The following is a 25843-nucleotide window of genomic DNA, read 5'->3' as shown; positions in this document are numbered from 1 at the left end:
AACGGACACGTGTCAGCTCCAGAGAAGCCGTGCGTCTTTTGTTTTTTCTCCAGTACATCCACCCCGTCGCATCCCCATTCATCCACGGATTGAGCTCGAAGAGAGAGAGACAGAGATAGAGAGAGGAGACAGAGAGATAGCAATGGGGTGGAAGTGGGCGGAAGACGAACCCTCGGGTGCCGTCTCCTGCGGAAGGGGCTTCGGCGAGATCGGGGACATCGTAAGCCCTAACCCTAGGTCGGAACAAGAGCGGTGCTCGACGAGGAGGGTGGTGAGATCGAGCTGCCGGACCGAGGAGGTGGAGCCCGGGAGGTTCATCAAGAAGTGCGAGAAGACCGAAGAGATTCTTAGGGACTGCATCGGGAGGTAAAAAACTCGTCTCATCTTTCTCGCCCTTGCTCATGCATTTGTACTTTCGAGTAACTTGTTCGTCGTTTTGTCTTATTCTTTCTCACTTTAATCTACGAGGCTTCAGGTGATTAATGAATCCTGTTATTGTGATACTTGAATTATTTTCATGTTTTGAGATCTTATGTTTCGATCTTTGCATACATGAATTGGTCAATAGGGTTTAACTACCATATTAGTTGCTTCATAGAGTTAATACGATTCATGCAACCACAGCGTGATTGGGTAGGCACCGAGTCAAATGTTAAATGAGCAGAAGAACGAGACAATTGGTTTAATGTTTCTATGAATTCATCCTATATGTGGAAAGATTATAAGCAACAAACGACATCTGCGATGTTTTCTACAGCTAACTTAGCTGAAGGAATAGGTATCGAGGCAGCCATGTAACATTCTAAAGTAGTCGTTCTACATAGATTTGACCATCTCTTCTGGCATTCTTAAGACAAAGCATGATTATATACCGGCTACTTCTTTAAGTTCCTAATTGTTCTTTTAAGTTTCTTATTAACAAGATACAGGAGAAAAATAATTCTTCTAAGATACTCCTTGGATATGTTGTGAGAAAGGTTGAATTGTTATTAGTAAAAATACCTTTGAGAAAAACTCAAGTTAAAGAATATACCATATTATTTTCGGTGGGGTTATTGATCTTTTCTCAGGATAAAAGTTGATATTTATTAAAGGCAGGTGTATGCTTTTATTTTTTCCACTAAAGAAAATATTTCATATCTACTACACGAGAGGAAATTAATGTAGAGTTATTGCATTGACTGCCCGAATCATTTCATACATGTCCTGTAACCTCCTCTGAGGAAGAGGTTCATCCACATTATGAAAGTAGCTTGAGGATGAGTCGCAGGAGTGCACATGATCATGCCTTGATTGGTGCTTCAACTTCACCATGGTGGTTTCCACTTTCCACCTCTATTTTTCCAAATTGAAAGCCTGCACAAAATGGGCCAATTCTTTTTACACGTACAATGATCTAAAAGGTCTCGTTAGAATCATTTTGGTTTTACTGACTTCACATACTTAACTAAGGTGCATTTTGCTGAGATGTCCCAATTGGAAACTACCCGTATCCTTTGGATCTTTAGGCTGTTCTTCTATTTCAAAAAAAAAAATGTTGAGTTATACGGCTTCTCATGATCTCCTCTCATGTCTAAATGGGACATTTTTTTTTAATGTTTATATCAGTTAACTTTCTTTATGGCCCCATACTTCTCTATGGTCTATGTGAAGACATGGTTGAACCATTTTAGTTGAGAAAGAAATTATAGGAGATATGTGACTGGATAAAATTTCTCTCATGAAATATATGATCAATATATGCCCCAATCCTCTAACCTATTACTTATTTACTTATGCTGTCTGTTATATACACTGTCTGAGGTGGTTTGAAGAATAATCAGAAATGACAATGCTGAGTTATACCAAACGTCAACTTTTATCTAAAAAAAGAGATTTATGCCCACAAGCATAAATTATGTCACAACTAACTCTTTCTGGATGGTGCTACCATAGTCTGTTAACAACTAATGTTGCAGAGTCATACTGATTCTAGTGTTGCATGGGCAGAGTCGTTGCAATGTTATTGTCTATGGACCTTGATTACACATTGGGTTCTGACCTTCTGCTCTCTGATATATGGGATTACAGTAGTCAAAAAAAATTTCTAGTTGTAATTCCAATTGGCCTTCTTTCTTTATGATGTTCTTATTTGCTTCACTGGCATCTGGCTATAGGTGCTCTTGTTCTAACATATTTTTCCTATCTCTCTAGGCCTGCGGAAGTGGTGGAATCCAGAACCGAGCAGACTGAAGAAGATGTTACAGATGAAGTGAAACGAGGCTCACTTTCTTTTGGGAATTGGACAGCTGAGCCCTTCAGTTTCCCAGGGCTTCGCAGCGACATCGAAGCTCTTGAGCGAGGATTCTTTGGTGGTCTTGGTGATTTCCTCGAGGAAGCTGAGCGTGCAACGAATGAATTCTTTCAATCTTTTATCCCCTCTTTCCATGGTAGGGAATCAGTCCCTTTTGGTCGGCAGAACCCTCCAGATAGGCAACTCGAAGACCCCTCTAAATCACAGACCGATTCTACTTATTCTGAAATATCTGGAGAGGTCATAGATGTATAAGAAACTGTTGGTATCCTTCTCCCATTGATGCCACACTGGGACTGATTAATATATTGAGTTTTTCCCTTGTTTCTTCCGATAGATTTCAATCAGAGTTAATGAATAAACGAAATGTTCAACCTTGATATTTGATAATACACAGGGAATCCACTTGTACTACATAATGGATGTTGTATTATTCCCCTTCTATTTCTTCTGTTTCTTCTCATTGACCTTGCAAGTCTGTTTACAGGTTGATCCCTAGAAGCATTTATCACCTGTCAGACGTGCAGTCCATGCACTTTGGCCCATGTGGTGCAGGCTGTCTTATTGAAGACTTGGAGCAATTCCCATTACCCAGGTCAAGCTACAACATGATCAAGTGCACTTCCCCTGCATATTACCTCATATTGCATGTTGCTTTTTACTGTGTAGACTTAGTAGGAATCATATTTCTTCTTTAGTGGAGACCTTAGTAGCATAAGCTTTTTTCTTATGAGTGGTTGTCTACCATAGCCTAGCTATTCTAATAGTAAAAGCACAAAAAGATTGTTTGTCTTGTTCTTTGGATGGAAAGGAGAAACATTGGTGGGCTATGATATATATAATTTGACAGTCTTTCTTGTATAAATTAGCATCAAGAGTAGTCCAACTTGATGTCTTGTTGATTTCTCATACTTGCAGTGTTGGCTATTTTTAGAAATCATTAAGTTGGACTGTCCTGTTCAACCTCTAAACGCCATTTGGTGAGGAATCGTTATCTAAGTTTAAAAAAACTATGATCAAATTGTTATATGTTATATGTATTTTGCTAGAATGGAGAAGAAACTTCCTGTCATCTTCTCAGCCAATATATCATGCAAGTCCATTATGGGAAAATGATTTAATAAATTTATTTTGATGCTATCTCAGCATAGGAAAAGAAATCCTTTAATAATCTAGTATAAGTTTCAATTTGACACGTTCAAACCATCATCTCAATCTCGTTTATCCACGAGAGAGAGAGAGAGAGAGAGAGAGAGAGAGAGAGAGAGAGAGAGGCCATTAATATCTTATAATTTTCTGAATAAAATATCCGAAATCACCAATAAGCCCCAGACACTACCTAGCATCATCACATATTCACATGTAATCCATCAATTCCGGCCATGGCCGGCAACGAAATCTGCGGAGTTGTCAAAATCCCTAAATTCCACCACTGAATTCTCCTCCATATGCAGCTTTCTCTCTCTCTCTCTCTCTCTCTCTCTCTCTCTAATAAATAAAAGAAAAATTAAAACCTAATTTTGTTTACGGGGTCAAATGCGCGTGACATGGGACCATCAATAACTACGAGAAAAATAATGACAAAATAATTAAAACCCGTGAACCTGTCAATGTATCACGAAAAAGAAAATTATCTCAAATTTGACAAAAAGGAAGGAAATTTCAGAGAATAATTTGAGCATAAACGCGTTCCTTTGGTCTTTGGATGCTAGAGAGAGAGAGAGAGAGAGAGAGAGAGAGAGAGAGAGGCAAAAGTGACTGTTATGCCCTCCTACCCGACTTCGCGCCAGCGCCCGCGCCCCTCATTCTCTCTCTCTCGCTCTCTCTCTTAGTCGTATCTACCGATTCTCCTATCTCTCCCACGAGGAAGGTCATCTCTGCTGATGTCTTAATCGGATATTGGGATATTGGTTGCAGTAAAGCTCCACTTTTGGAACATGCGGCTTGCTCCTAAGATACTAGTTCCTCGTTTCTGATCGAGTCCATTCTTAGCTCCTTGCCTTTTCCAGCAAAGTTTTATCGCGTCGCACTCCATCTTCTGACGTGTTCTTTATTTACCAAGTAAAAAGTTTCGAGCTTTTGACATATTTCCCTCTTGTCTTGCTGAATCCTCTATATCTTCTTGCAAAAGCTCCGATCTTGGTGCACAATTCTCGGCTTCTGAGCTCCTCCGTGTGCGATTTGTTTGATGGAATGCCGCACCGAGAGCTTTATCTCATTAGTTGGTGCATCTGATGAGGGTTGACTTAATGCTACAGAGGAGTTTCAGAGAATTTTGAGTATCAATTAATATGGGTAACACATGCGTCGGCCCGAGCATCACAAAGAACGGCTTCTTTCAATCGGTTTCTGCTGTTCTTTGGCGTACCCGGTCCGAGGGGGCCGCATTGCCACCTGCAAATGGCTCTGTCGCCGGCAGTGAGACCTCGCCGTCGTCGGCTAGATCTGCCACCGATGTTTCCCAGGCCGTTCAGAATAAGGCCCCGGAACCTATAATGATCCACAAAGGAGAGGCAAAGGCTACTAAGCCCCCTGAAATTGATGCTAAGCCAGTGCCTGATCCAACTGCAGCCGAGCCACGGGCAAAGATTCCGCAAGTAAAGAGAGTATCAAGTGCTGGCCTTCTCGCTGGTTCTGTATTGAAGCGTAAAACAGAGAATTTGAAGGATATATATAGCTTAGGACGGAAGCTTGGGCAAGGGCAATTTGGAACTACATATCTATGTGTGGAGAAGGCGACCGGGAAGGAATATGCGTGCAAGTCCATTTTGAAGAGGAAATTGGCAACCGAGGAGGATGTGGAGGATGTTAGGAGGGAAATCCAGATAATGCATCATTTGGCTGGTCATCCGAATGTTATTTCGATCAAAGGGGCCTATGAAGATGCTGTGGCAGTTCATCTTGTCATGGATCTGTGTGCTGGAGGAGAATTGTTTGATAGGATTGTGCAGAAGGGGCATTATACAGAAAGGAAGGCAGCTGAGCTTGGTAGGGTGATTGCCGGCGTGGTGGAGGCTTGCCATTCTTTGGGAGTCATGCATCGTGATCTCAAGCCTGAGAACTTTCTTTTTGTTAATCAGACTGAAGAAGCATCGCTTAAGACCATAGATTTTGGATTATCTATCTTTTTCCGACCAGGTAAATTTCCTCATCTGTATATCTGCTTAGTTTGTGTATGAGGATTGTGTTTATGAATGTATGATTGTTTATACTTTGTTGAATGAAACTAATAATATGGTGTAAAACTGTAACTAGTATGAGATAATTTTCAACAGTCATAAATGTGAAGGTTTTGGGTAGATTTTCTGGAAATAACTCTTTTGACAGGATAAGTATATCAATTTTCTTGGCTGCATAATTTATTATCTCTATTTCTTGGTCAGTTGGTTGTTCATTAGTTGCCTGCTGAGTAACATTACATATGCAGACGTCTTCTAAGACACGCAATCATATTTTAATAAAGTTTAATTAATGGAGACTTGTTTCAGGTGATACATTCACTGATGTGGTTGGTAGCCCTTATTATGTTGCACCAGAAGTCCTAAAGAAGAAGTATGGCCCAGAAGCGGATATTTGGAGTGCTGGGGTAATAATTTACATATTGTTGTGCGGTGTGCCTCCATTTTGGGCCGGTAAGGACCTTGATCTCACAGATTATAAGATTTTATATCATTGAGCATTATGAAAGGATGTACCAAGTTTTGTGTAGATATAATATTAATACAGGGTTACACGCTAGAAAGCAAATTTATGTATAGAGACTCATAGTCATAGTCATAGATACATAAACACAAAATTACACATTTGTTTTGTACTTGGGCCTTTTAGATGATTAGATCTAGTATTCACTTCCAACAATTAGAATTCTGGAACTTAAATTTACTTGGATTTAAATTTATCTGTAGACGATCTAGTTTAGTCTGTGATTTTATAAACCTTTTACATATGTTTGCCTTGTGTGGATATAAATGTATAGATATATGTACCCATATGTGTGTGTGTTAGAGAGAGAGAGAGAGAGAGAGAGTGGTGAACTAAATGTCCTTTTGGGACTACTGAGGCAACAGGTAGACTGGTAGTGCACTTAGATAAAGGGTCCTAGTTGTTCGACATGACATGCAACATGTGCAACATCTGTGTCTAAAATACAAGTTCATATTTTAAGATGCCTTCCACTCAAATTGGACATATACTGTGATGGTGGCTAAATACATGCAGTTTTCTATTGATAAACTCCAATTGCTTGATCCAATACTTAGACTTGCATCAGAATCAAAATTCTCTGATGCTGATTCTCCTAAACTAGAAATCAAGTGGAAACCTGGTAGCACTAACCAAGTGGTTTATCCAAATTGAATTTATGTATCACAGCACCTATATCTGCATTGTCTATGCATGTTGATGCACACAGAGTGAAATATTAAACGTTTGCTAATTGTTCTGCCTTCATTTTTCTACAACCAGAAAGCGAGCAAGGTATATTTGAAGAGGTTTTGCATGGAAATCTTGATTTCCAGTCAGAACCATGGCCTAGCATCTCAGAGAGTGCCAAAGATCTTTTAAGGAAAATGCTTGTTAGAGACCCCAAAAAGCGGTTGACTGCTCATGAAGTTCTATGTGAGTTTCTGACTTTTCTCTGGTTCTTATACTAGAAGTGTATCCTTTATGATCAATTTAAAAAAATAGAACTGGTTTCAATATGAAATGTCATCTGGACAATTTCAAAGCGCATACATATGCTGCATGGGAAGGAAAGCGTCACATATTTCAAACATTTACAAATTTGTAATATGTTACATTGTTGGCTTACCTTTTGGTTCGAGCCTATCTACCTAATTGTAAATGGTATATCAGAGGAACATTTACAGCTAGCATAATGAAGTCTGAATTCATTCTCTCCTTGATATTCATTACAACATATCAAAGTAACTTTTTGACTGTTCTCTTTGTTTTCTTTTAGGCCATCCCTGGGTTCAGGTTGGTGGTGCAGCTCCTGATAAACCACTAGATTCTGCAGTTTTGTCTCGCTTGAAGCAATTCTCTGCGATGAACAAGCTCAAGAAGATGGCTCTTAGAGTAAGTGTTACCCAGAAATTCTATTTTGATCTACTTACATTTCCTTCTTCATTTCAGACAAGCTGCTTACTTCTTTTGAAGTAATTCATTTGTCTGTCACACAGATAAGCCTTTAGACATCTGTTGGTATAATACCGCAGAAAAATTGTGACACTTCTGAACTATATGATTTTTTCCACTCAATTCATCACTCTGCCAAGTTTCTACTGCTAATGTGATCAATTTTTCTAGGTTATTGCTGAGAACCTCTCCGAGGATGAAATTGCCGGCCTAAAAGAAATGTTTAAGATGATAGACACAGATAATAGTGGGCAGATCACTTTTGAAGAACTCAAGGTTGGATTGGAGAGAGTGGGGGCTAATCTTAAGGAATCTGAGATATATGCCCTTATGCAAGCAGTGAGTTCTCCAAATTTTATTTGCAAGTAATTGGTAATCATCTAATTACTGCTAATTTCTTCTATAGTGGAACAAAGTATCTCTTCAATAAAATTAGTTTTACTCTTTTGAATTGCTAGTGCAACCACTATCAACTTAATTGTCCTGACTTGGAAAACAAATATACCTCAGTGCAGAAGCCAAATGTACAAGTGTGAAAGGAATGCCAAGACTTGTCCTGTATTTCTTTTGCTTGTTCTTCATATACTCGAGCTGCACTAGTACTAGAACAACAACAATTTCATTATATGCCAATTATATAGCAACTGAAGGCAGATTTAATAAATTGGTTTCCACGCAAATCAATGCTAACAGAAAATATACAGACCCAGCTTGGTATTAATGGAAGATCATTTTTTTCAGTTATCTTTCATTATTTTCTTTCCTATGATTGCTTCCGCCAAATCACTCACAAAAGTTTGTTACATCTACCTGCATGATCTTCAATATATGTAGTTGAAATTGTGTCTCAATCATAGTTCCTCTCTCCCATTATTTCTGATTCCTTTCTTTTTGTCGATACTTCAGGCAGATGTAGATAACAGTGGCACCATAGACTATGGAGAGTTTGTAGCTGCTACTTTGCATTTGAACAAAGTCGAGAGGGATGACCACTTGTTTGCAGCCTTTCAGTATTTCGACAAGGATGGAAGTGGTTACATAACTCAAGATGAGTTACAACAGGCTTGTGAAGAGTTTGGTATTGAAGATGTCCGACTCGAGGAAATGATTGGAGAAGTAGACCAGGACAATGTAAATTTTCTTCTGCGAAAGATATTATGATTACTATATCTTGACTTTAAGGAAATAAGTTGCTAATTTTTTTTATTTTTTTTATTTTGGCAGGATGGACGCATAGATTACAACGAATTTGTTGCAATGATGCAGAAAGGAAATGCAGGCTTTGGAAATGCAGGCTTTGGAAATGCAGGCTTTGGAAAGAAAGGCTTGCAAAGTAGTCTCACCATTGGGTTTAGGGAGGCTCTAAAGCTTGGTTAAAATAGGTAGTACCAAGACACAACAAATTTTTTTCCTCAAAATTATCATCATTTATAGAGCTGGCATAGTTTTAAATTGAGTGTGATATGTAGAGATCCGCGAGCAGTTTCAGATTCAAGAATATACCATGGAAATGCAGTACACAATTATATGCGATGTGTTGTTATTTTCTTCTCTTATGCAAGTTTTTTCTCGTCAGCGGATCAGTTTCTTTTCTCTAACATTCTGCACTAAAAAAGTCTTTCACTTTCAAAGTTACAAACAATGGCTTGCATTTATTGTTCTGCTTGTAATCCTCCATGGGGAATTCAGAGAAAGTAGATAATGTGCAGGAAATAATTGCTATCTTTGAAAGTGTGATGTGCATGAATCCTTGCCCTTACCATTAGCCCAAGTAAAATGAATGTAGAAGAGCACATTAAGATTTGAACCTCCTATTTTACAATAATAATAATAATAATATAATAATGAGAAATTTCTTAAAGAATATCTTATAATTTGCTTTTATTATCATTCATACTCTAACTATATATCATTCATTCGATTCCTGTAATTTAGTTTTATTACCCCAAAAATATTAAGTCGTTAGTTAGATTAACAGACGATTACCATATAGAAAGGTTGCAAGGGTCTAATTTTCTAACAATAACGAAAGTAAAACTTGAGGCATTGTTAATAGATTTTCCAATAATGGTAATAATAATAACAAGATTAACATACAAAAGAATTAGGCAAACGTGGAAAGGATATTGGGATAAGAACCTTGATTAGTCTCCCCAAGTTGCTATTAATAAACATGAGTATTCTTATTTAAGCCATAATGTGCAGCTTCACATTGGTTAATCCTATCTTAATCCTACTGTGTCCTAATCAAATGCCGACAAAGAACACAAGAGGGACAAAAGAGAAGGATCCGTTCATAATTTAATAGCATCAAAAGAGGGCCTAAACAATCAAAACCAAGAAGAACTAATTGCGAATCTATCCTCCAAAATATTTAATATTAGATTCCAATACAAAAGTGCTCCTTTCAACATTGGACGCAATTGGATTCCTTTGTAAGCCAGACACACACAGAGAGAGAGAGAGAGAGACAAACCACAACAAGACTAAAAGATACACTAAGAACTACGAAAGACTTGCCAACTTGCAGCATTTTATATAAATAAATAAAAAATCACAAGAAACCCCCTCGTTGATTGAAAACAACGAGATGTGAAAAAATTTTATTTATCCGACGCCGTCAGCCTCCGTTTGCGATACTCCTTGTTATCCTTTGACGGATCGATCACGTCGGCGGCGAACGTCACCTTCTTCTTCCGCCGGATCCTTACACCGCCTATTGATCAATTTTATTACAACAAAGAAGAAGAAGAAGAAGAAGAAGAAATAATGAGAAAAAAAAGGAGAAATCTTTACCGAGTTCTGATTCCATCTTCTTCATGAAATCGGAGGCGAGTCTGCGATGCAGCTGAAGAGCTACGAGAACGACCCCGCTGGAAGCAACGATGACTGCCATTAATCCCATACAACCACTGGTTTCCATCTCTTCTTTTCTGGGCTTCCGTTCGAAGGAGGAGTTCTAAATTGGGTTAGAGAGAGAGAGAGAGAGAGAGAGAGAGAGAGAGAGAGAGAGAGAGGCCGGGAAAAGCTAAGAGGAAGGCTGTTAATAGAAGGAAGCAACAGAGCAGAGTTGGGTTATTGACCGTTGTTGACTCCACGGATTTAGTAAGGAGATGGGATCGGCTGGAGTCAATGAATGCAGGAACTTGCTACATTCCGAGTACTTGGTTGCCGACGGATGAACGGATGAACGGATGGATGGATGAGTTTTCCTAAATTTAGGCTATTTTTGCAGAACCTCTCTTTAGAGATTTTGCAATTCCGATTCCTCTTTCAATGGGTATGTTTGCAAAACAAGTCCACCTCCGTCTGTAGTTAGAATATTCTATACCTTTTGACAAAAAATGCCCTCTATGTCAAGGTGATTAAAAAAAAAGGTGGTTGTTTCATGTGATTTTGGATTCGTTAATCTTGTGAAACTGTATTTGAATGCGACTTTAATATTTTGGAGGCTTAATTTTTGTTATAAATACTATTTTTGAGCCTTAATTTAGGTTCTTAATTAAAATTAACTTGGTAGTCGGGCTAAATTATATTTATCTATTAAATCAAAAGGTAGGTAGAGAGCTCTATTTGCAAATAATAATAATAAAATTATTTACAATGTAATTAAAATAGAGGATGTTATTTATAATTTTCTCTTAAATTCGAAAAGGATTAGTAGACTTTTATAATAAGGTTAAATATAGGCGGTTATATGCAAAAATCCATAAAAACCGTTTGAACTGCTTGCAAACTAATTAACGGTTGCCAATAAAATCATTAATACTATGAGGGTGCTATGGTAACTTACATTATGTCTACCTAAGTTTTAATAAAAAAATTTAATAGTTTCATATTAGTCTAAATAATAAAAAAATAAGGCGATACAAGCAAAAGATGAAAAAAAAATAATAATTTGATTTTAAATATAATAATTTAACTGGAGGATAATTTGAAATAAATATTATGTATATAAATTATGCAATCCATCGTTCAAGAGTAATCCGTGAATCGTGATCTGTCACGGTTACTAGTAGGTGGCAAATCAGAAATTTCCTCCAATATTTAGTATGTGGAAAAATTTTATCATTGATTATTTTAGAGGTGAAAGTTTATTTATTAAAGAAATTCTTCTGTTAATTTTCTATAGAATTAATGCTCTTAGGCTTAATGTTTTATTTTATCTGTAATTAAATCTATTTTAGGCTAAGTCATCCTTCTATCTCCGCATCTCTTCTATGTATCAGATTGTCTTATTATAATCACAAGATGCGTAGGACTTTAACGCCTATGAGGATTGGAGAACAATCCAACAAACTAGGATGTAGAGGAACCGCTGATTAGAAATTGATTTAGAGAAGCAGTTTAGTAGCATGGCAGCTTGGGATAGACCTCAGCGGTGTTTAGTTCAGAGTAATTATTCGATGATGTACATAATTTAAAGCCTAATATATTAACTAAAGCTTGGTATAACCTAAGTACTTTTGTATCTAAAAATAGTTGGCTCTTTGTCTATCTTTTCAGGCTCATAAATAATAATATAAAAAATTGCTAAGTTAAAATATAGATTATTATTTGATGATGACACACCAACGATTGCTGAATTAAAGCTGAAATGATATAAATTTATGGCTACTCTTCCTCAATCAAATCCAACTGTCAACTCTAACCAAACCCTAATTATTTCTATATGCAGTATAATTACATTTACATTTTAACTTATAATTATCAAAAAGTAAACTAAATGATAAATAAATATAAGATTTAGAAAGGGACACACAAAAATTTGCAGGGATATATATACATTACAAAAAAACTTCTACTTTGTTTTTATTTTGCATTATGTATACTGTAGTACTTGTACTATGGCATGAGGAAAAGGTGAACATAATTCTAACCACTTTGCACAACAAACCTGTGAGAAAAAGTAAGGCTTTTGGGTAGTTGGGTCTTTGAGATGACTCGGCAATTGTTTGGTAATAGAAGATTTGTCATTATGACTTAGGATAATTATAAATATAACCTAATTATTATGTTAAGTAATAAACTAACAATTTATATTATATCTTTTAACATACTTTTAACATAGACAGATAATAAGTAAATAAGATATATGGTCTACAGTAGTGTAATGCTAAGAGTTATGATATAAAAATAGGCTATTGAGATCGAAATCAGTGTCCTCTAGAAAATTTAATTTTAAAACTTCAAATTTAACTTGGGCCCAACTCTATTTTCACTCTTGAAAATAACAAAAAAATAAAAAAATAAAAAAAAAAAAGGCAATTCACATCATCTTGGTGAGCAATTGCTTTCAGAATCTATTCCCCTTTTCATGACAGCCTTAAGGTAGCTTTAAAATTTGTTAATTAATTCCTAATATTTGTTCTATTAGATTATCCTTTCTCTCCTCATGAAAGGGTCCATAGCTCAGTGGTAGAGCAATTGACTGCAGATCAATAGGTCACCGGTTCGAACCCGGTTGGGCCCTTCTTTACTATTCATTTTTCGTTTCTTTGTTTTGTGGAATCTATGAAGTATTTCTAAAAGTAATTAGGTATATAACATTCATATAATTTAATTTTTAATAAAGTGTGAAATTGTGCAATAATTTTGGGGGTGTAATTGCTTATTGGTCAGCCCAATCCAATCTGAAAGCTTTCGTCAGTATCGGATTTGGTAGCCTACAAGACTATGTAAAATAATTGCAATGAGGCCCCTCGACCCTCGTTCTACTTAAAAAGTCGCTATGCGATGTACGAAGACCACGTGGACTTATCAAAGTCTAAACAAATCGGTCAACGCTTGCAAATATAGTCAAATTAGAGGTACGGTCATACTCGTGCTCGATTATTTTGCCTAATTATTATAATTCGTCATCTCTCTCTGTATATTTATATATGCACAAATAACTCTATCGTCGCGATCGATGACATTGTTAAAATATAAAAATCACGCATAATTTGACTTTGACCCAAATAGCTAATCCTCTCTCTCTCTCACCGTCTGTGTTAAAAAAGTCAGCAGTCAGAGGCAGTGGTTGACCAAACGAGTTTGACTTTTCCATAGCATCTTCAGTATATATGCAAGCAATGGAACAGTGACTTGTTATCAAACACATCCACCATGGCTTCATCCAAGAGAACAGAGACCAGAGGCCAGAGACCACAACCACTCAGGGTGGCGAGGGACTCCTGGAAGGTGAAGAAACCGGCGGCCACAGTGCCCGGTGACCGTTCTCAGCCGGTAATCGTGCACGTCCAGACACCGAAGATTATCCACGCCGGACCGCAAGAATTCATGGCCGTCGTGCAGCGATTGACCGGCAAGGTGGCGTCTTCGGCCTCCCAGAGTCCCGGGAAAGCTGAATTCGCCGGAGCACATGAAGTGAGTGGTGAAGTAGATAGGGATGATGCAGGAGTTGGAGATGGGGTTGACCCTTTGCTGTTCACCCTTGGCTTTCAACAAACAATATCACCTTCAGTTTCATCTCCAGTATCACCTGGTCTGCTGTCACCTAGTTTGTTCTTGTTCTCTCCTAATACAGTACAATACCTTCAAGAGTACACTGCTTTGTTTTGATTTGGTTCTACTTTGTAAAACATTTATAGGGAATTGAGAAGTATTTGGCTATAAGTGTGTGTACAGTTTGCAACATTGAAATTCTCTTCCTTTGATATATATACATAGCAATTTCAGAATGCAAGACACTTATCAAAATTGTGCATATAATTCTCTCTGAATCTGAGGTGATATTTAATTTATGACATTAATGCATGATAACAAGGGCAATGGAAATTATAGCCAAGATATTACTTGAGAGATCCATCACACACATTACATGAACAGGCAATTGGTCTCCAAGATCTAAAGTCAGCAAATTTCAACTAATTTAGACTCTTTCTTAGTAAAAACACATAACAGAAAAGTGAAAAATTGAAATTAAAGAAAAAGGGGGTGGGGATGTCTCTCAATTGATTTTCCAGTGCAGATTTTTGCCAAGCAGAAAATATTCACAGTTGCAGAGAGTATTCAAGCCTTGCCATATGCACCTTCCAAGATCTTAATCATTTAATTCAGCATTCAGAATAAATAGTTCACTACATTTTGGATCACCTTTACAAAGTCTCAATGAACATTACTAGCCGATTGACAACCTAAATTCGATTCTCAAGCGCAGAAGTCCTATGTTACATTGCTAGCACCTAATGAAGCAAAACATAATGAATTGGCTTAGGCATCACAAATTACAATTCTTATGGTGACTAGGACCAAGCTTTAAAGCCATCATCTCAAGCAAAAATAACATCTTCCGCTAAGAAACCAGGTTTGCCGAGGTCAATAGGTATTCAGGTATGGAAGACGAAGCAGGATGGAAATCTTTTGCTGGTTTCCGGGGCACCCTGGACCTGGGAGCCAGTATACCAGAAATATCCATCAACAGTTTCTATATGCTGTTCTCCAACAAACTGCTGAGACCACAGTGGATGGCTCATCTACTGCACCAAGCAGCTGATGAAAGAAGTGAGCACCAATGGCAGAAGGAAACCAGCACTTCACACTGGTGACCAGGAGGAACCAAGCAACTGCCCAAGTAAGTTAGTCACCTGCGAAGACACAGAAAGCTCGTTTCTTGAGTGCAATTTGCCATGTCTGTATACCTTGCAATGCAGAGGTTTCTCACAAACAAATTTAACATGTCTATTCATGTGAATGTACATGCTAACTAGATATGCACAACTGCAGATCATTTCAAGAAAGGGAAAAAAAGGTTGTAATTGCTATTTAATTTTCTTTCAATGGAAAAATTAGTACTCTTGGATTGAATGGGACATATGCACTGGATGCTAATAAAAGCGAACAGCATGAAGGCAGGATGACAAAGAATTATAAAACCAGCAGAATAGGTTAGCGCAGCTACAGGTCAAAAAACTATCATATGTATTGGCGCACGATCAACACTCATGCTCATGTGTTCACAGAGATACACAAAAACCAAGTAGCTTGATTATATCATCCCACTATCACCGACATAGTAGATTTTCATCTTGCTGCACACACCCTGATTGCTTTGGCCATAAATTCTACAGCGCAAATATGGACATCCGATATTTATGCTGCAAACTTGACATGCTTCAAGATCATTACTTGCCAGCATGACAAATGCATCAAAATAGAAGAAAACTACGATATCAATTAATGCTAGAACAGCAGTTATACTAAAATAGAAATCGTGAGACGTTGAACCCCTAAAATTATCATACTACAGAGTACAGATATCACACCCCTCTGGAGATGCAATTATAATGAATTATAATGGAATCATGATGCAAACATAGTAGTGGGAGTGTTACTTGACATGAATGAGAACTATTAAGCACAAACTCACATTGCAAACAATAATAACTAGAATATGGACCAAATACATGAATACATCATTGTAAATATACCTTCCGTTCAGGATCTTGTAAAGATTGTTCATTCATTCCATCATCTATTGTAATCTCCTCATTAATGTTGATTGCATCCCTTTGTGCTCCTTGACTGACATTTCTCTCATAGGCAATAATCTCTGCATAGGCCTTCTGCAACACATCTTTTGCTGCTTTGTACATCTCCAGTGAAGTTGCACCCCTATCTGCACATCTGAGAGCATCGTGACAAAGATTATTGTACCGTGATGTGATGGATTCTTGACAAGTTCCCTGAGGACCAATATTGTCGTCATCTAAAATAACACCTAGTTTGGCTTGTCTTGTCCAACGTTCCAAGAAATACTCTTCTGGGAGTGCACGTGGATCATCAACCAAGAGAACTCCCAAAACATGACGGCATAAAATGCCTGAAAACTCAAAATTTTTACAACTACAGTTTGCCGTCTTTTTTGCAGTATTATAAGAGACGAAGAATGTGTCAAGAGAATCCCCATCTCTAGTAACACTGTACTTGTTAATAGTACCATTCTTTATTTTTTGAATGCTATAACCCAAAGACTGCGCAAATTCCTCCTGAAATTTACTGAAAACTGCTTTTGTGTAAATAGATGCTGCTTGTTTTTCTATCAGGGATCCCGTCTTCAAAAGTGGTCTAGTATACAGTGTGTCAAAGTCAGCCTGTGCTTCATCCTCGTATCGGCTTGCCATGGCTAATTCGAACTGTGTAAGGAACACTTTTAATGAGGTTTTAGTATTAAAATACTTTTTATAGAAGTCGTTCATAGTTTCTAACTTCTGTGCCGGAGAAACTTCAGCAAAGAATGTATCCTTGAGGTATAAAGGAATCCATTTTTGACGGATATTGAATAATGCTTGTAACCACGTGTTCTTTCTGAGATCATACTTATCTATGATTGACAACCAAGTTGTTTCAAATGCCCTAATGGTCTCAGATTCAAGAACACATTTTTCCAGTTCTGCTCTCAAAGAAGGGTGTGATGAATATACATGAGCTAATTTCTGCTTGCTTCTACTTAGAATGAGCCATTTGCAAAACCGATGGCAGGTATTTGGAAAAACTTTTGTAATTGCTGCTGTCATGGCCCTGTTTTGATCAGTAACTAATGAACATGGAGGCTGACCACCCATTGCTGCTAACCATGTCTCAAATAACCAAATGAATGAAAACTCGGTCTCGTCTATAAGCAAAGCACATCCAAAGATAACAGGCTGCAGATGATGATTGACTCCAGAGAAAGTAACAAAGGGCATCATGTATTTATTTTTCTTGTACGTTGTGTCAAATGTTACAGCATCACCAAAAGAACGATATGCAGCTCTAGCTTTAGCATCAGCCCAAAAGGCATTTGTAACACAGCTATTGTTGTCGACCTGTATGGCATAAAAGAAAGCAGGGCTGTCTGCTTGCATCTTCTTGAAATAATCAAGAAGGCTCTGAGCATCTCCTCCTTCCCCAAAGGCATTCTGCCGCAGAAGAGTCATTGCATCAGAAGCCACTATAGTTGCTTTGTCGGAGGTCTCAATAAAGCCTCTAGCACGAAGATAACCTACTCTACTACAAGTGCCAAGATGGTGATTATGAGCTTTTTCAAGCTTAGAAACCACCCAACGATTAGAGTCCCGAATGACCTCCATCATGGCCTTGCAACCCTCCCTCATCGATATCCGCTCACGCTTCCTTGTGCTCTCACATGATGGTTTTTTCCTATAGATACCCTCTTTCGAACATACAAATCTCTTCATAATGAGCACCTCTTCCACTCCTTTAGAACGTCGAGACCTGCCAACCCGAAATGGGAAGCCCAAACGCCTAGCATACTCATTATAGAATGTCTTTGCAGCCTCATCCGATTCAAACTCCATGCCTAGAACTGGTTCTTTTGGATCCTCTGAAGCAATGGAAACTAAATCTTTTGCAACAGGTTGCAGAGCTATCCCAACAGGTATATCTTCTGGTTCTTCATCAGGGGCAGAAAGAATTGGGTTCTCATTATCTCCTGGCCGAGCATTGGTATCCAATGACATGAGGCACTCAACGTAGTCATCTATTAATTCATCACCATCGCTCCTGGTACTCTCCATGAATATAATGAGATCAAAACCTGCAAAATTCCATTTTGTCTTAGGTATCCAGTGGCAAGCGTTCCTGCTGTAACAGGCCACTTCTTCTAAATATTATACTAGCTGCAATTAATCTCAGATGGATCAAAACCAATACCAAGATTGCTGATGCAATCTGGGCTCGAGAAAAAACCCATTTCATCTCTTCGAGCAAAAAGTTTCTCCATCTTGAGATTGTGACAAGAGTAACTAAGGTTGTCCTGATATTAGAATACTTATTCTTGCGAAGTAGTCGAACATACTGATAAATGAGAAGAATTGAAGAAAGAGTTCCACTTTTGAATGCACTAACAAACACTAATATCACATAGCGTGATAAAAGATTCTGAAAACAACTCCGGCCATTGACAGAATTAGCTAACAGAATTCTGTAGTTGTCCACGGTAGGCTCCAAAATCCCCATGGTGATGAACAGAATACCAACATAAACCCTAAAAGAGACAAAATGATATCGAATTCAACCCAAAAAAAATGATTTTTTTAAAACAAAATTGACATCAAACTGCAGCAACAGGAGCATCTATCACATCTCAAGTCAATGGAATCTCTTGGTTTCCTCTGAACCAAAAAAAAAAAAAAAACCAAAAATTGAAGCTTTAATTAACTAAATTGAGCAATTATCTCTCGATCGACGAATTGAATCAGTTGGGTCATAGATCCGAAGGGGAAAAACAGAACCCAAAGGATGTGGGAAAAGAGGAGCAAAAGATATCCAGAAATAAACAAATCCGGAAAGGGGGAGGTGAAGCAAAAGAGGTGAAACAACTTACCGCTCCCAAAGGAGTAAACGATCGAGCTCTAGATCAAGAGACTTGGAGGTGAATCAAACCCTAGTTTTCGAGCGGGAGAGGCAAAGGAGCCGAAGATCCAGATGACGAAACGGTACCGGCGGTGATCAGACCCAGCGGTGACGCCAAACGAAGCACTGGATCACCGGGAGGTGATCAGAAAATGGATGTGGTGCTCCGACTTCCCCAAAACCTTATTCCCACCGCGAATATTGTGATTGGATGTTATTTTACTCTAAGTAAAGGAGTTATTGTGATTTTATAATTAAGATTTGAAATTAATTAACACAAAATTGGGCCTTTGTGTAGTTGGACGTTTCTCGGCCCATTAAAACATAATGGGCCCATTAAGAATGTTCGAATTTCTTTTGCAAATATACCCCTCAAAAGCTCCTTATCTACTTGTATACCCTTTTAGATTTCGTATTTGCGCATCTATCCTTCAAAACCTATTGTTTTTGCATAGATACCCTTCTACTTTACCTTTTTGATAACTATTTGCTAAACTGTGAAACATTAGCAATCCAACTATGTTACTATTTAGTGTATAAAATGATCTCTTCTAATAATGAGCTGATTGCCATCCAATCTTAATGCTTTACATCATTAACACAAGATTGGGCTCTTGGATATTTGAATAGATGAGAAAATGGAGAGAAAAAGAGCAGAACAGCAACAGTATAGAATCAAAAAATAATGAAAAAAAAGGAGCCATTTGGAGATAAACAAAAAGGAGGAGATTTTTGGACTAAAGCATGGGCTCTTTTTAGCTTTCCAATCATATCTCTGGATCAATATGGATATAGGGATTTCCAACTCAAACTGAATTTGATAACAAACAAAGAAATGGAGGAATGAAAAGAGAAGAGAGTAAAGATACATCACACTGAAATGAACAAACTTTATTGCACACACAATCTCAAATATCAATATATCATAAAGCTCAAACACAGTTTCAACAAATCATCATCACTTCCGTTTCTATACAAGGCTATGGCTTGCTCATGAGCCAGGAAATGGCTCACTAAGAAACAATTACAACTGGAGTAACCCAAACATAAAAAGGGCGTCCCAGTGCATGAAGCTCTCCTTATCGATAAAAGGGAGTGCCCGCAAAAAATGTTCGAAGCTGTTCACACAAAATCCACAAAGAAGAAGAAGAAGAAGAAGAAGAAGAAGAAGAAAGCATTCCAAAAACGCGACGATATCCGTATGCATCTTACGATCTGCGCTGAAGCGTTTGCTTCAGAATGAACCAAAAGGAGGGTCCAGGGTCCTCACTAGCCGTCGCATTGCCCTCGTTTTCCTGACAGACTTCTCCACTGGCTTATTAGAGGGAGCTTTTGCAAAAGCAGCAGCAATCCAACATTGTAATTAAACAAGCCACTGGTGGATCTGACAAACATCCAATAGAACAGTAACTCTCTATAGAAACAAACCACCATCACAACTAAAATCAGCTCACAGTCATGTACCTGCTTCCAGATGCTCTCTTCCTCCAAAAAAATACAGAAAGTACCCACTGCAGGAAGAGGAAAACAGGATATGAATTACTTTCCTTTGAATCGATAATGGTAACCTATAAATTACATTTGTCTTGAGAAATAATCATTCCTAGAATAGTAGCCAGCAAGAGTATAGAGATTTGGAAACTAACAGGTTACTGAAAGAACCCTAAAATTGATAGAGGATCATTCCCTATAAAGTATCGACGACGTTGGACGGTACTGTGATAAGCAGGAAGGCCAAATGAAATTGAGCATAAAAGGTAAGTAAGAATTTGACATTTCATACTATAATATAACATCAAGAAAGTACCATGATGAAGAATAAGATTAGAACTGCAAGGTGAGGAATAATCGCCCAGAATTTACACAGATTTAGGTGGTCGACGGTACCTAGAGGCATATGCTGATGCCTAGATTTGCATTAGAGAACTCTATTAAGTTGGCATGGCTTATCAGTTACCACCTTCTATTTCCAAAATTAGGAAAATGGCTGACGAGAAATGGGCACAAGACAAGGAATTGGCAATCAATGGTTCATACAGCATTATGACTCATCAATTTGGTCGGCTTTAAGGTGCATCTTCAGTAAATCTACCAATGAATCAAATAAAGTAAGACATTTAGCAGTAATACCACCACTGAATCTAGCCCAATTGCTTTCCAAATTCATTCTCCAATTTGACATTTAACCCTTAATTGCCTTCAGAGAGGTATTCTTTCTTTGAGTACTGTCCCAAAATTCTTAATTTCTAGGCATAATGATGATACCAACGAAGAAGAAATAAGATTATTAAAGCAATTAAGTAGTCAAAACTCCCAATAGAAAAGAAGTAGATTACCTTAACTATTGCAACAATGGAGAAGCTCTGGTTGAGAGATGTCTTCTTCACGATCCTCCTTTCTTGCGCCACCTCCTTGCACAGCTGCTGCGCGATCTCCCTCAAGGCGACGAGCTGCGCCCTCTCCGTCCTCATCGCCACGATCGCCTTCCGCATCGAATCCCTATCCGCTTCCAATGCCTCCAACCTCATGCTCAATTTCTTCGTATCCCTCTCCCCTGCATCCTTCTCCCCTCTCTTCGCGTACACCGCATCGATCGTGTACACCCGATCGCTCGCATCGCTGCCGTCCTCCGACGGGTGATCCACCCCAAACCTAAACTCCTCCGCCTTCTTCTTCTTCTTCTTCTTCTTCAATTCTTCACCCTCGAAGTCGTCGCCTTTCCGATTGGAAGAGGCGTCTTCGTCTTCGTCGTCGTCGAGGGCGATTTGGTGGTCTTCGAGGCGCTTGCGATATGATTCGAGCTGGTAGGAAATCGACTCGATCTCCTGCTCCCGCTTGAGGAGGAGGTCCTCCAGGGCTTGGATTTGCTCCTCCTCGTGCCCGATCTTCTCGTCCGCGAAGCGCTTGAGCTGGCGCGACTCCATCTGCGCCTCGGCTTTCTCTCGCTGGAGCCGCTGGATCATCGACATGGCCTCACTCGTCGCCGTCGACGACGCGTTGCGCTCCTCTTCGAGATCCGCGATCAGCTCCTGGATGGTCGCCTCCTGGCTCTTGATCGTCTCGCGCAGCTCCGCGAGCTCGCTCTCGAGCTCGACCCGCGCCGCCTCAGCCGGCTCCTGGCCGCGGTACACCGTCGGATCGGGCTTGCGCTTAACGGATCGGCGCCACGTGGACTTCGACGACGAGGAGGCGCCGGCCGCGGAGGAGGAGCAGTACGGACAGGAGTACGGGCAGGGCTGCGAATCTCGAGGCAGAAGATCCATGCCTCCACTCGGATAAAAGGTGCTCCTTATTCGCCTCTGTAGCTAATTTATCCCTTGTTTCGTCCTCTTATTCTCGAGCTTAATCCTGATAAGAGACGAAATCGAAGGAGAAAGGAATGGAATAAGGAAGTGGGTGGGTGGGTATAAAAACAAGTCAATACGCAGAGGAAATTATCCCAACTGTTCTCCTCCTGGCGTAGATATTTAGACAGATAGTGGATTCGGATAGATTATTAGACCGCACGCAGGATACTCTGATAACTTCGAGAATAAAGCAGCAGCACTTAATCGCTGTCGGAACCGGATCGCCTGCAAGCTCTACTCTTTATTAAAACTATGCGGAATCTTCTCATTGGATGTAGCTAGAAACTTCCTCCGATTAGGATTCAGGGGATCCGCGAATGTTCGTTTTAAGGCCGCCACGTTGTGATGGACCGCGGAGGATGATGTCAAAGGGTTGGTTGGTCGGTTAGTTGGTTAAAAAAAAAAAAAACTACTCGTGCTCTTGTAGGCTGTCGGATATATAAAACGGTATAATTTTTTAATTTATTTTCTGGCCACAAATCTACGCGTTTAAATGTATTATTCAATCATAAAATTTGAAGGAAGATAAATTCTTTTCCTTTGGCATGAAACCAACAACGGAAACTTTTGTTTCTATGTGCTAAAAAGAAATAATTCATTTTGTTAGAACCACTGAAAATAATCTATGGCTCCTATTTGTTATATTTTTTCACCATAAAAATCATAGCTCGATTGTGATTTGTGAGTCATAATAAATCTCAAAAACTTTGCATTGGGTTTTCCAAATGGTTTAAACTAGTGAAAAATAAATAATTTTGTTTGAGAGGATCAAATCTTACCTCATTCCACAAATTTGAAACGCAACTTTTATTATTATTTTTTGTTTAATGAGATGGTCAATTATCGTCACAAATTTCTCTCCGCATAATTAACTCTCGATCTATCGCGAGGATGATATATTGGAATAATTCCTCTCTATAAAGTGTGAATTCTTTTGCAGTTTAAATCTTCTTCTTTCTATTTTTTAAATAATTTTGCAATATATAAAGCTTTAAAGCGTATCTCTTGTCTCTCTAAAATATATGTATGAGACTAATATAAACATTTAGATTTGTCATCTATTTCATTTTCGCTATGTTGTTGGAAGAATATAGAGAAAATATATACTAAAAAGTTGCTAAAAAACCCCTACCTCAGGTTAAAGCTAGGTTTTGTCAACTCTGCTCGAGATTATATAAGTTTAGCTTGCGGCTAAAAGTTAATTTCATAGAAATATTTCTCTAAGCTAAGTTTGAGGATATTCTAATACAGATGAAGTTTTGAACACACTTCTTCTGAGTATAATGCATTTGCATGTAAGCTTATAAATCTAAAAAGAAAAGCACCTTTTGAATTACAAGCATTTTGAATTCAATATTTCAATGGTTGAAATGTTAGACCTTTCTTGCATATTTCATATTTTCTTGGGAAAACCTCTTTTTGTATATTTAATGGACATAATTATTTATATAATGAATATGATGGAAAAGAGAAAGAAAGTTAATTATAGATTAAGCTAGCTTGTGTTATACACTTTGAGATCATGGCAACACCCTATCTTAAAGAGGGAAATTTATATACGCCAATATATTCTATTGAGTTTTTAATAACACTTTGAATCTCTCATAATGCAACACAAAATTATTGTTGACAAGTAGAGCATTTTATTCACAAGAATTTGTCGGTATTATTCAAACTATATCTTTAATAATTTTTATATAAATAGAAAAGTTTAGTCATCATTAATATTTTCATCTATATAATGAGATAGCCAACCAATTAAGCATTTTGATTGTAAGAAATTCCTATAGTTGGGCAGGAGAATATATGCTTACTGAGATTTATCCATTTTTTATTTAAAGAGATATATTGGGTCAAGGTTAACGTACATGGTGCTTATATCATAGGTGATCAGCATGGCGAGGCGGGGGCTGAGTTCAGGGCCACGAATGGTTTCCTGCTGGCGGTAGCTTATGATCGGACAACCGGCTAGTCGGCGCTACGGGCTAAGGGGAAGGCTCTCCATATGGGATTATTGCTTGCCACGGGCCATATTAGTGTCGAGGTTGACACTGACTCGTTGGAGTTAGGCTAAATCCTAATGAATATTGCTAGTTGCCATTGGTAGCTAAGGAGGTTAGTTTATGAGTGTAGAGGAGAATCTTGGCACTGATATTAGGAATTCCATCATTAATATGCGGGTTGGAACCCGGGATGATAAATAGATTTGGTGGCCTAATAGCAAAGGGAATTGCTAGTGCTAAACCTATTTACTCTTTTTGGGGCAATAGGCCCACCCATATCGATCCTGAATGGAAGGCCCTATAGAATTTGAGGGCTAACCCAAGGGTTAAGGCTTTCTTTTAAAAAATCCTAGGGCCGGATTCCACCAAGACATTCCTTAATAGTATCCACATTGGGTAGGCTGACATGTGCCCAATGTGTGGTCTTTGGAAGGAAAACATTTGTCATCTATTTTACTACTGTCGCTATGCCCTTGAGGTGTGGGAGGTCATTGCCCACAATCTCGAAATATTTTCACTCTCAATTGTAATTGGCTGTGTTATAATTGGGCCCACCTTGGGGGTGAACTGAGCAAATTCAAAGCTATTGTGTCATCCACTATTTGGATGATATGGAAGCCTGAAATAGGCAATGCTATGATTCTACTATGACAAAAGGCGATCATATTGCGTGGATGGTTTTTCAAATGGCTATGATTACTTTGATAGAACTGGGGTTGAGAAACTAGCTATCAAACCAAAAGCAAGGATGGAAAGTTGTACTTCCCCAGAGGTGGGCCTCCTCAAGATCAACTTTGATGGCTCCTAGGACCCTCTTACCAAGGATGAAGGGCTGGGGATATAACCTACAATCACCATAGGGGGGGTGATATATTGGGCTGCTTCTTTGATTAGGGTGGACTCTGCCCTCGAAGATGAAGCTACTGCCCTTCTCTATTCGGTTATTGCTACTATGCCTTAGTCATAAATGTGATCAAGGGTGTTGATGGTATTCCTTGGTCCATTCGTGACATTGTTCACCGAATTAACTTGTTATGTATTTTCATTGTCCACTTACTTTTTGTGCATGTTATAGGCCTTGTAACTAGGCAGTCGACTGGGCTGCCCATTTTGATAAGCACCACTTTTTTGAAGTCAGAGGCGGAGTGTCTTTCCCTCTTCCCTCAGGGTTGTCTGTTCTTGCTATTTTTGAGGCCCAAAATCGCGAGATTTCTCGGGCCGATCCTCTTAATACATAGCTGATCTCATAGCTCTCTTCTAATAAAAAAAACTGTCCTTTTAATGATTAAAAAAAATCTTAGCATTAGCTTTCAAGATGTGATGCTCCAACTTAAATAGCCAAAACCTAAGGAATTTTTTTTCTCTTGAAAAGTAAGCTAGATTTAACTGGGCCTATCTCCCTGAAGCGGTCAAGGCATATGTAAAAATAAGGTTACATAGCTCGGGAGGCATAGGGTTCGTTGGCCCCAGCCAAACTGGCCCCGAACTATTGTTCTCATGCTTGGCCTAGCCATTATCCATTAGATCACTCACAATGATCTCAAGACGAATATTAGTTAATGGACAAAAGCCAGCTTATTAGCCAGCGTCACATTGGGGATCCAAGGGTCAAATAGGACATTAGTGTGATTGTCATTCCCAACCAAGTGTTTAAAACCTTCTTTGATCTTATTTATCGTAATCCACTCAGGCCTGCGAGGACCCTC

The 25843-nt window shown here is 38.6% G+C and overlaps 4 protein-coding genes, 1 long non-coding RNA gene and 1 other non-coding gene across 9 annotated transcripts; 3 read left to right on the top strand and 3 right to left on the bottom strand.

Moving 5' to 3' along the window:
* Positions 1-56: 56 nt before the first annotated feature.
* On the top strand, positions 57-3158 carry LOC140796951 (fra a 1-associated protein). 2 transcript variants are annotated; one of them, XM_073150173.1, is made up of 3 exons: positions 57-366; positions 2194-2558; positions 2781-3158. In XM_073150173.1, exons 1-2 carry the CDS (start codon positions 143-145, stop codon positions 2546-2548), a joined length of 579 nt encoding a protein of 192 aa, XP_073006274.1. In that variant the 5' UTR covers positions 57-142; the 3' UTR covers positions 2549-2558; positions 2781-3158. The 2 variants fall into 2 exon arrangements, with proteins under 2 accessions (XP_073006274.1, XP_073006275.1); XM_073150174.1 differs by having other exon boundaries at positions 58-366; positions 2194-2554.
* An 811-nt stretch (positions 3159-3969) lies between these two features.
* Positions 3970-8960, top strand: LOC140796887 (calcium-dependent protein kinase 10-like). 2 transcript variants are annotated; one of them, XM_073150050.1, is made up of 7 exons: positions 3970-5431; positions 5782-5925; positions 6758-6910; positions 7254-7369; positions 7601-7768; positions 8336-8560; positions 8654-8960. In XM_073150050.1, exons 1-7 carry the CDS (start codon positions 4585-4587, stop codon positions 8804-8806), a joined length of 1806 nt encoding a protein of 601 aa, XP_073006151.1. In that variant the 5' UTR covers positions 3970-4584; the 3' UTR covers positions 8807-8960. The 2 variants fall into 2 exon arrangements, with proteins under 2 accessions (XP_073006151.1, XP_073006152.1); XM_073150051.1 differs by lacking the exon at positions 8654-8960 and having other exon boundaries at positions 3976-5431; positions 7601-7801; positions 8336-8475.
* An 816-nt stretch (positions 8961-9776) lies between these two features.
* LOC140796710 (uncharacterized) lies at positions 9777-10456 on the bottom strand. The gene is made up of 2 exons (XR_012110510.1): positions 10226-10456; positions 9777-10145 (listed from the first exon to the last, which is right to left on the bottom strand). It is a non-coding gene; the product is annotated as an uncharacterized lncRNA (long non-coding RNA).
* Positions 10457-12830: 2374 nt separating this feature from the next.
* On the top strand, positions 12831-12902 carry TRNAC-GCA (transfer RNA cysteine (anticodon GCA)). The gene has a single exon. It is a non-coding gene; the product is annotated as a tRNA-Cys (tRNA).
* Positions 12903-14458: 1556 nt separating this feature from the next.
* On the bottom strand, positions 14459-18981 carry LOC140797024 (protein FAR1-RELATED SEQUENCE 5-like). 2 transcript variants are annotated; one of them, XM_073150291.1, is made up of 4 exons: positions 18759-18981; positions 18086-18419; positions 15862-17969; positions 14459-15018 (listed from the first exon to the last, which is right to left on the bottom strand). In XM_073150291.1, exons 2-4 carry the CDS (start codon positions 18153-18155, stop codon positions 14968-14970), a joined length of 2229 nt encoding a protein of 742 aa, XP_073006392.1. In that variant the 5' UTR covers positions 18156-18419; positions 18759-18981; the 3' UTR covers positions 14459-14967. The 2 variants fall into 2 exon arrangements, with proteins under 2 accessions (XP_073006392.1, XP_073006393.1); XM_073150292.1 differs by lacking the exon at positions 18086-18419 and having other exon boundaries at positions 18759-18980.
* A 672-nt stretch (positions 18982-19653) lies between these two features.
* LOC140795911 (myosin-binding protein 7-like) lies at positions 19654-22225 on the bottom strand. The gene is made up of 3 exons (XM_073148731.1): positions 21124-22225; positions 20252-20298; positions 19654-20171 (listed from the first exon to the last, which is right to left on the bottom strand). The coding sequence occupies exons 1-3, from the start codon at positions 22048-22050 to the stop codon at positions 20057-20059; spliced, it is 1089 nt and encodes a 362-aa protein (XP_073004832.1). The 5' UTR covers positions 22051-22225; the 3' UTR covers positions 19654-20056.
* Positions 22226-25843: the final 3618 nt, after the last annotated feature.

The sequence above is a fragment of the Typha latifolia genome, chromosome 10, assembly GCF_019914945.1.
Source record: "Typha latifolia isolate L0001 chromosome 10, TyphaL0001v2, whole genome shotgun sequence".
Taxonomy (NCBI): domain Eukaryota; kingdom Viridiplantae; phylum Streptophyta; class Magnoliopsida; order Poales; family Typhaceae; genus Typha; species Typha latifolia.
Note: the sequence above shows the minus strand (reverse complement) of the source record. Positions and strands in the feature narration are given on the sequence as shown.

Excerpts from the sequence above, each read along its gene's own strand:
- LOC140796951 (XM_073150173.1), top strand. The coding sequence starts at position 143 with ATGGGGTGGAAGTGGGCGGAAGACGAACCCTCGGGTGCCGTCTCCTGC. Across the intron at positions 367-2,193 it reads CTTAGGGACTGCATCGGGAG|GCCTGCGGAAGTGGTGGAAT; the intron begins GTAAAAAACTCG and ends CTATCTCTCTAG.
- LOC140796887 (XM_073150050.1), top strand. The coding sequence starts at position 4,585 with ATGGGTAACACATGCGTCGGCCCGAGCATCACAAAGAACGGCTTCTTT. Across the intron at positions 5,432-5,781 it reads ATCTATCTTTTTCCGACCAG|GTGATACATTCACTGATGTG; the intron begins GTAAATTTCCTC and ends GACTTGTTTCAG. Across the intron at positions 5,926-6,757 it reads TGTGCCTCCATTTTGGGCCG|AAAGCGAGCAAGGTATATTT; the intron begins GTAAGGACCTTG and ends TTCTACAACCAG.
- LOC140797024 (XM_073150291.1), bottom strand. The coding sequence starts at position 18,155 with ATGGAGAAACTTTTTGCTCGAAGAGATGAAATGGGTTTTTTCTCGAGC. Across the intron at positions 17,970-18,085 it reads AGATTGCATCAGCAATCTTG|GTTTTGATCTCATTATATTC; the intron begins GTATTGGTTTTG and ends GGAATTTTGCAG. Across the intron at positions 15,019-15,861 it reads TACAAGATCCTGAACGGAAG|GTGACTAACTTACTTGGGCA; the intron begins GTATATTTACAA and ends GTGTCTTCGCAG.
- LOC140795911 (XM_073148731.1), bottom strand. The coding sequence starts at position 22,050 with ATGGATCTTCTGCCTCGAGATTCGCAGCCCTGCCCGTACTCCTGTCCG. Across the intron at positions 20,299-21,123 it reads CCATTGTTGCAATAGTTAAG|TGGGTACTTTCTGTATTTTT; the intron begins GTAATCTACTTC and ends CTCTTCCTGCAG. Across the intron at positions 20,172-20,251 it reads AAGAGAGCATCTGGAAGCAG|ATCCACCAGTGGCTTGTTTA; the intron begins GTACATGACTGT and ends GATGTTTGTCAG.